Raw genomic sequence first — 9,207 nt, 5'->3', positions numbered from 1 at the left:
TCCAGTGACCCCTGTCCCTTCTGTCTTCAGGCCTAGGGGTAGTAAGGGTGCCCCTGTTGCTAGTCTCTCAGTGACTCATCATCCTTTGCTGGTTCTCCTCATTCTGTCCATGCAAATACCTGTGTAAACAGTCCCTCCATTCTGAGCTCTCCTCAATTAACCCTCTTGAATGTGCCCTCTCTTTCCTGCTGGGAGCCATCAATATACCAACTAATTCAATTAAAAAGCAAAACTGTGAAGTCCAAACACACCTGGATCTGCAGTCTGTATCCAGTCAGAAGGAGCCCAGCTTGCAATCCTTGCTATGTGCTCCCACACTGCACCTAGGCAGCAGGCTGAAGCTGAAAGCACTACACAGATCTACGTAGTGCTAGAGACAGCAGGTACACAATGACCCAGAGCTGAAACCGCAGAGACAGTCAAAGAGAGAAGCCTTGATATGTGTCCAACCAGTTTAATGACCAAGAAAACCGTACAGATACTAAACTACAGAGCACCAGGGACACAGAGGCATGAAGGCCTTGGGAGGAAACACTACAACACCATTTTGGGGCAAACAGGATCACCTAATGTTGATACAGGGGAAGGGGAGGTCCACTGGCAGCTCAGACCTATGAGATTCCTTGGGGAACATGCATCCCACCCCCAAAGCAGGAGCAAGCCAGCCGTGTTCACTCCCGAACATAAATCCTCGTGCAGACCACGTCATCCGCGCCGAATGTCTGCAGAAAAGGAAAACCAATCAGTGCAGATGCCTGTGCAAAAATGTTTAAAGCATATTGCTAATAAGGCCACTTACTCTCCTGTTAGAAGCTCTTTGTAACAGACATTCAATTTCCTGTGCTGAGTGCTCATGCTAAGTGCTAAGGTTTTTTTCTTTTTTCCCCTTAAATTCCATCTTGGCAGAGAGGCAACTTGGGTATAGAATTATGTTATATGCAGTTTTCCTTTCCTTCTGGAACCTGTAAATGCTGACATAAGAAATGCAAGTTTCCTGGCTTTGGTTTTGAAATTAAATTGGAAAGGGGGAGAATGTCATATTGGACATTTCTGAAGTGGTTCTGTCTCTTTTCAAATGACTTAAGAGAGCAAGGGGCTTGGGCAGTTGGAGCCATAGGGTCTAGCGCTGACCGGCCTTATGGGATAGCTTTGGAAAGGGTGTGGAAGGGCCTTCCAGGAAGCAGCTGCCCAGCCTGGGAGACAGCCTGAAATGTTGTATGTAATACTCAAGTCACCTGCAAGCTAGAAAATTGGACTCAGCTGCAAAAGCATAGCATCGGCATCCAGACCTCGCTCTGCAACTCACAGCTGGGTAAGCCTGGGCACGGCTCTTCCTCTCTCCGCCAGTTTGGGGATGGAGTAGGGAGGGAGTTGAAGGGAGGGACGGAACTGAACAAGATGATCCCAAAGGCTCTTTCCAGCTAAAATTCTATGGCTCTTCATTTGTTTGTTTGCTTGTTGTGGGGAGGACAAGAATCATTCCACGGATGGAGGAGGATGTTTTCCTTCTGGCCTCTGAAATGGTATCACCCGTTTGTAAGCTGTCTCAACTCTTCCAACAACTGGCAATTACTCACAGGCCCACACTCCTGAGCCTCTCACAGGCAGTTGGAACTGGGAAAACAATGTGTGTGTTAAAAAAACAAAATGAAAAACAAAAATTCCGTGGTCTGTAGACCTGATGTAGGTAACTTTGTTGGCAGATGTACATTTTTCTGTGGGTGGATCACTATGTTTCAGACTCTCAAAGGGGCTTGAGGCTCCAGAGAGGTCAAAGTCCTGGACTAAGAGCTTGGATATACTTGGATCTTCAGATTCTTGCCCCTCAGTCGGTCATGAGATGGTCTCAGAGAACATGTACTAGGACATTATGCTAACATGAGTATTTCAGGGAACTATTAAGGAAGCGAATGCCCATCACTAGCTTCTTTTCTAAATAGGGAACTCCTGATCACACCAGCACAATTGTACCTGCTCCGGATACCTCTTTATAATCTCTGCATTAGTGAGGAATGCAGATGATTCTACGTGCTGGGAGCGGGGGGCGGGGTTCCCATGAAAATTCACCTCTCAGATGTCCAGACCTCTCAGAACCATGTCAGTGTTCCAGAACTCTTCAAGCTCTATGGCCACAGAGCATCGAATGGAATGCCACTTTGGGCATGTGACTCTTTACCTGTCCTGTATCTGCTCTAGCTATCTGACACCTCACCCAGACCAACAAATGGCCTCAGGACATAAGAAGAAATTGCCACATTTCCAACCACATTTGAAATGTCCTTCTCAGCCTGCAACTATGCTGAGAGGTTCCTGAAAGAAACTCTGAAGAATGTTCCAGAGTGGTTTGAGGGAGGATACTCAGTTTTCAAAAGAAGGCAACTTACAGCCCAGGGGCAATTTACTGTTGCTGCTGGAAGAGCGTATTTTGACTTAACTAGAATAATTTGCCTGCTGTTATACGGAGACAGCATCTCCCTACATTCTGGATTTCTTAATGATAATAACCTTTCAAACAAAAGCCCACATTTCAGATCTCAGATGTCAAGAATTAATGCTCCTTTTGAGGCTGGTGTGTGATGCAGGGTGGAATTGTAGTGGGGGATTTGCAAGTAGCACAGTCCTCCTAGCAGAACTAGTCATGAATATCAAATTGTACTTACCCTGAAAAAAAATCGTTACTCTCATCATTTGCTCCGGCTCTCGGATACTACAGAGGTTAATAAAATCACACTTTCTCACAGAACGAACTAAGCCCACTTAACCCTCAGCTACACGCAGGAACTCTAAAATCATCTCTCTCTTTACTAACTCTGGCACCAGTGGGCCATATGTGCCTTTTTCTCCTAAATTTCCATGTCAGCCTCAAATTGCTCCTCCAGCCCCACTGGGTAGTCCTTCCCTGGAAACATTAACCAAGTTGCAAATGAAGCCAGTCCTTTCTCTACGAAAGGAGAAAGCATGTGAAATCATTACTGGGAAGGACAAGAGGAGAGAGAGGGATCAAGCAGCCTCTGTTAGAGTAATAGAGATAGCTCAATTTAGGGTCTTCTCGCAGAATAAACATGTAATTTCAGGGCTGAGAGGGACCTTGGGGATCAGACTTTAGCTCAACCCCTCATTTTACAGCTTGGGAAGGGAAAGGCCATGCCCAGGGCACACAGCGAGTCCTCTCCTAGCACACCTCATCATCTCCTTTCCCAACATCTCAGGGTGACAGTCTCTAAGATGGGGCAGGCAGGCAGTCTTAGATGGGGGAGGTTAACAACGTGCCTGATGGAGAACAAAGGATATCATTTCCTGCTACCCACAACAGCTTTTCCCTTTTCTAGTCTGCAGGAAAAAAGGTAGTTGCAAAGCTCGGTCTGTTCTGAAGCACAAAGGCAGAGTGACATAGGGTTGTCCTGTCCTCCCAGTCTTCCTTTGCCCCCACACCTAAAATAAATGGGGAGGGGGGAAGTGATTAAACTACAGAGGTTTCTAACTTGGCCTCACCAGGTAAATTTTGTGTGGCCAGGGCTGTTTAAAATGTTTCAATGTGAATACCTTTAAGGTAGAGCCCACCCTCTCTAGTTCTAAGGGCCCCACCCCTCCACACTGGGTTACCCTCAGACACTTCCTAAATTAGCATCACTTGCCTGGCTCCAAAGGCCACTGGAGTTTGTAACTCCAGGGGGGTAAAAATGTTCTCTAAGGCTCCAAGTGCTGACATATTAAAATTTCTTAGATCTTTGCCAGGCAGCAAAATGAGGAATTAGGAGGGGAAAAATAATTCCTTTTGCAGAGTGAACAACCCTGGGACCTCACAGAGCCCAGGCATTCTGAGCCCAGCTGTGGGGGATGGGGGAGGTTGGCTTAAAGCAAGTCACCAAGTCACGGATGGCTCGGTTTGGATAGTGGCAGCGCTGCAGCCTGTGTAGCCTCTGCTCTGCCCTCTGAGCCACTCGCCTCTCCTGCCAACCATTTAACAATAATTTCCTCTGACCTAAACTGTCATTTTGGGCTTTGTGCTCAAATTTTAACCCAGGGCAGATAGTGTCTCTCCCTGAATGGGAGAGTGAGGATGTCGTTTGTGAGTCCCTCAGGCATTAGCCAGGGAGCTGTGGGCTTGTTTCAGGGTCGAAGGGCCTCACCAGGATGAGCTCGTCGTTGGCCAGCTCGCGGGTCCAGTAGGTTTTGGGGCCATCCCCTTCAAGGAGAGTTTGTGTGCAGTGGATCTTGTTCTCATTCTCCCAAGTGGCTAAACTCTGTGGGCAGGAAAACCATTAGTGACATTAATTACAGTCTTGGCAGCAGGAGCAGAGACAACAATGAGCACCGGAGAATAATTGCTGTGCAGAGAAGCAACACATGGTCCCTGTCAGTGGACACAGAACCTTTGCTGCTGCACCTTAAAAAGTCCAAATTCAGAGGGCTGCTCACGGATATTATGAGGTATAGATATGCCTCATATTACACACATACACATGCACACACACTCACGGAAGCAGCAAAGCCTTAGGCATGCTTTACATCTCCAGGAATAAAATTTAGAGCATGCAATGATTCATTTATGTCAAAAGGGATTACCCCTTCAAGCAATTTGGATGTTAAAGGCAAGAACCTTCACATCAGAACTACAAAATTTTAGACGAGTTAAGACAGCATATTTGCAAGCACAAGTGTAGTCAGCAGATCAGGGGCTCTGTTCCTTGCATGGATTTTAAGATAACGCCTTTCTCCCTGTTTGCGCTCATCAGATGCAGCACACAGCCTGCTCTGATAAATCTGGGTATCTCTGGCTCTGAGGATAAAAACACTGCCAATTTCCAGGTTACATCCTTTTAGAAGAATTTTAAAAACACAACAAAACAACAACAATCTGAAGGATCTTCATGCTGTGGGAGGTAGGAGGCAAAAGGAGGGATTCCCTGCAGTTTTCTCCAGCGTGTGCACAAAGCAAAGTGCTGTGCAGCTGCACTGGGGGGCCCGTACTGAATGTGCACATCCTCAATTTTTAACTAACACATGGGATGCGTTCATTAGGCAGGGCGGGGATAAAGCCCCACTCTCCAGGCTGCCGTGTGTCCTTGGATTTTTTATCAGAATTACTGTCTCTGGTAGTAGCCACCACTGGATGTCCCCAAATTGAGCCTGGCCTATCGCCAGGCCTTCTCCCTTCGACTCCCAGACCTTCACTCTAGCCACGCTGTCCTGCTCCTTTGTTTTCACAAACAGTAAGACCATGCCAGCTCCAAGCATGGACGTCATTTTTAGGCTATGCCAATGCTGGGGGCCAAATACCGCCATATGGGCCAGTGTGCTCCAGGGGGGCTGTGTCTCTCTCTGCATCCTTCTCCCAAAGCCACTGTCCAGTCCCACTCTGTAGATCAGACAGGCACCACTCAGGAGAGGTGGAAACAATTTCTCACTCTCCGGAATGTTGTTAGTTTTTTTTAAAAAACACTAAGGAAAGGGAGGGAGACATTTTGTCACTTTTTAAATAAGTGGTAGCAGTAGCAATTATTTTCCCTTCTCTCCTCAAAATACATGAGTAACCAACCCTCCATTCTAGTCCAGAGATCAACCAAATGCAGTTTTTGCCCATCTAAAAAAGGAGTGTACAACCCCTTGCTTCAGTCCACTCCTTCATCCATGGGGCCCATACACAGAGAAATATAAAACTCTTGCCCTTGAGGACTAGGAGAGAGCAACTTAGTCCATTTTCCCAGCCAGAATCTGCCTCGCTTTTTGAAAGATTCCGCCTTTCTTTTAAGGAATCAGGCTGAGGGAGGGCAGTAGAGGTGCTGGAGCCATCGAGACTGCTGAAACTGGATCCAGAGCGTTCCCAGGGGGCCGAGGGACCCGGGGGGGGCGGGACGTGAGAGCTGCCGCTCCACCTGCGGCAGGAAACGTGGCAGCGGCGCGGCCGGGGAACCCGGCGGCCCCTGCAACCTCCTCCTCCCGCGCCGCCTGCGCTGGCGCGGAGGGTCGCCGCAAAGAGCTGCAGAAGCCGCCGCTGGGCACGCGGCGCAACCAAGAGCCCGCGCTTTAATCGCGGCTGTTAGCACCTCGGGAGGCGGTTTAGGCATCGGGTTGGGAGGGGACAGGGGTAGGACTTTCTCCTGAGCCCAGGGCAACCCTGTTGCACAAACTCTCTCTGCAAACAGCCAGTGCACCCGCCCCGCAAGGAAAAGCGCGCCGCAGGCTGCAAAGGGAGAAATGGGTGCGTCTGGCTGCAGCGGTCCACGGGTAGGGAGCGGGGATCCGCGAACGCTGCCTAGGCTCTGGGGCCTCACCCTGCACTTGCGTCCATCCACTGTCTCCTCCTCAAAGCCTTCTCCGACCTTGAAGTTGATCTCGGTGGTGCGCACCGTGGTGGATGTCTTGATGTAGAACTGATCTCCATCCTGGCGGATCTCCACGTGCGGCTTGGACGCAGCGGCCACGGCCACTTTCCTCAGCATGGCGTTCACACCTGCGCGGGGAAAGATGAGCGAGCCGCGGGCTCAGGTCACAGGGCCTCGCCACCTGCCCATTGTCCCAGGACTGGCCCGGCACTTCCCAAAACCTCTGACTATAGATAGGGGCCTTAAAATTAATCCACTCCTTACCCTGCCTTCGCCCTGATTTTCGAGATGAGAAACTGAGGCTCAGAGGGAGTAAGTGGCTTTCCCCGAGGAGCACAGTGAATTCGTGGCAAGGCCTGGTCTCAAACTGAGTCCCCAAATTTAAAGTCCCTTACCCTCCTTGGAGTCCAGTAATAATCTCTCCTTGCGATGATCTAGCACGCGACAAAGCCCGAACCGTCGGGAAAAGCGCCATGCATCCAGCAAACGTTCGCTGGACGCGCGAGGGGTCCCGGCCTCTACTCGCGGCTTTTAGATGGGGTGAGCCTTGGAATTCGTCCTGATCTATCGCCCCGGGGACTCCCTCCTGTTTGGGGTTGGTGGCCAAAGCCCACCCCCTGCGGGTCCGGGGCACCTCCGGGCCCCTTCTCCTCGTCGGGGCGCGCTGTCCTCGCCAGCTTACCCAGCGCCTTGAGCAGCTCGTCAAAATTCTCGCTGCTGCGCATCTTCCAGGTGCCGGCGAAGTTGGGCATGGTGGCAGCGGTGGCGGCGGCAGGAAAGCGGCGACAGGCACGCTCCAAGCTGCAAGGCGGAGACTGCCGCTCTGCGCCCAGCTCCACGCGCCTAGACTAGCTGGGAGAGCACCCCCACCCCCCACGCCCTGCTCCGAGTCCCGCCCCCCGGCTCCGCCCCCTGCGGCCCCTACCCGCGTGAGCCCAGCTCCCAGCCCTCGGTGCCCCAACTCCGCCCCTCGGCGTTCCTGTCTCCAGTGGTGCAGGGCTGGTGCCCGCTCTCCTACAGCTGTGGGGGGGGGGGGGCGCCTCTGCTGCCCCCATCCTTGTTTACAGTGGGTAGTGGGAGAAGGTTAGATGAAACAAGATTGGCCAAGAGGGGATAATTGTTGAAGCTGGGCGGTGGCGACTTGGGGAATCATTATGCCATTCTCTATACTATTGTATATGTTTGAGAATATCCATAATATAAAGTTAAAATAAAGTGAGTAGTAGGGCCATCAGGGAATGGGAGCCACTCTCTCCCCGCTCCTAGTCCTGCTTTCTGGGTGTGCCCAGCCGGTCCCCTCCCCTCCCAGTCCGGGATCCTATTCCGCAAATCCCCCACCCCCCACCCCCTCGCGCAGAACATTAGGAGCGACTGACGGGAAAGCCCCAACTGCCACCAACACGGGCCTAGGCACTGCAGCGCGGAACCCGGGATCGCGCGAGATTGTGGGTCCTCCGCGTTGCGAGCGCAGGAGGGAACCCAGGCCGCTGCGCCTTTGTGGGTAGCTCTCGACGTGCGGGTGGAGAGGAGTGGCTGAATGAGCGCCAGCACCCTGGGTAGGAGTGGCCTGTTGCAGAAAAATGTAGCTTTGCGCTCTTCAGGCAGGCAGGCTGGGAGGGCCAAGCGGAGGAAGTCTCCTCCCTTCTTTCTCCCTTTGCTCCCAGATAGGCACCAGGCCTAAAGACCCCTCGTGAGTCTCCCCTACGGGACTACAAACACTCAACCGCGGCTCTCAGAGCCCTCACAGCTGACCCCAAATTTTCCTTTCTGCCTCTTTGCGCTCTTCCGCCATCTGCATGCCTCAGCCAGACTGCACAACTCAGGATTCTGGAACTGGCCATGTGTCTTCCCTTCCCACCTCTGAGCCTTTGCCCATTCTGTGCCCTCTCCCTGGCGGGCTCTTTTCCTCCTCAGGTTACTAAAATCACACCTGTTCATCAAAGTCCGTCTTTATGCCATCTCTTTTGTGAAATTCAGTTTCCTCGTCAAATGTGATTATTTCTCTCTGAACTGGCAGGATCTGTGTTCGGTCCCCCTCTTGTTCAAGTCTTAATCCTGCTATAAACTGAACTCCTGGAGAGCAATGATTGAGCGCTTATCAACTTGTCCTCCATTCCTCAGGCTCAGCCAGGTGGGGCCCAATAAATAAACATCAATTTGAGAAGGACGTAAGTGTTGCACAGCCCAGAGGTAGTGTGGAAGTGAAGATTCCCAGAGGGGCTGCAGGAATCTGTGCTGAGTGCTGCTGAACAGGCCTCGGGACCTCTGGAGGTGGCTGGGGCTGGGCTCCTGCCCTGAGGAGCTGTCTTAGAAAGCAGCTGAGGACAGGAGAGGGGAGAAGGACCATCACCAGCTGGAAAGGGGTGTGGTCAGGGCCAGCTTCCTGGATGTCAGACCTGTGCAGTTACATAGGGCCATGCGCTTAGGAGGGCCTGACAGTTTGTTCAATGCTCTGTTTTTGCTCTCTTGAAATTCTTAATCATTTTTGAACAAAGGGTCCTGCATTTTCATTTTGCTCTGGGATCTGCAAATTATATAGCTGACCTAAGTGTGGGAGGCAATGGATAGGGCTCTCACAGAATCAAACCTACTTCATAGAGGGTCTGGTATCTCGATAGTGAGGGGGCAAAACAGGGGTGCCATCCAGCTAATGCAAGCCTCTGCCCCCATCCACCACTCCTCCACACCAAGGCTTCTGCCATCTTAAGAGCAGGACTGGGGAGGGCTGGAGCAGGAGGCTGGAGGACAGCAAACTTGGGAGTCAGGACCACAGGGAAAGCCCGTGAGGATAGTCAGAGGGCTGTGGATGAGGCAGGGATGACTGTCAGGTCTTGCAGCAAAGGCTCTGTGTGTGCATAGGGGGAAGGAGGGAAAGAGGCAG

The 9,207-nt window shown here is 51.5% G+C and overlaps 1 protein-coding gene across 1 annotated transcript; it reads right to left on the bottom strand.

The window, feature by feature from the left end:
* Positions 1–434: 434 nt before the first annotated feature.
* On the bottom strand, positions 435–7,285 carry CRABP1 (cellular retinoic acid binding protein 1). Its single transcript, XM_014856428.3, has 4 exons — positions 7,009–7,285; positions 6,276–6,454; positions 4,131–4,244; positions 435–722 (listed from the first exon to the last, which is right to left on the bottom strand). Exons 1-4 carry the CDS (start codon positions 7,076–7,078, stop codon positions 672–674), a joined length of 414 nt encoding a protein of 137 aa, XP_014711914.1. The 5' UTR covers positions 7,079–7,285; the 3' UTR covers positions 435–671.
* Between the last annotated feature and the right edge of the window lie 1,922 nt (positions 7,286–9,207).

The sequence above is a fragment of the Equus asinus genome, chromosome 2 (assembly GCF_041296235.1).
Source record: "Equus asinus isolate D_3611 breed Donkey chromosome 2, EquAss-T2T_v2, whole genome shotgun sequence".
In the NCBI taxonomy this organism is placed as follows: domain Eukaryota; kingdom Metazoa; phylum Chordata; class Mammalia; order Perissodactyla; family Equidae; genus Equus; species Equus asinus.
The sequence above is the reverse complement of the archived record's forward strand: the minus strand, read 5'-3'. Positions and strand labels throughout refer to the sequence as shown.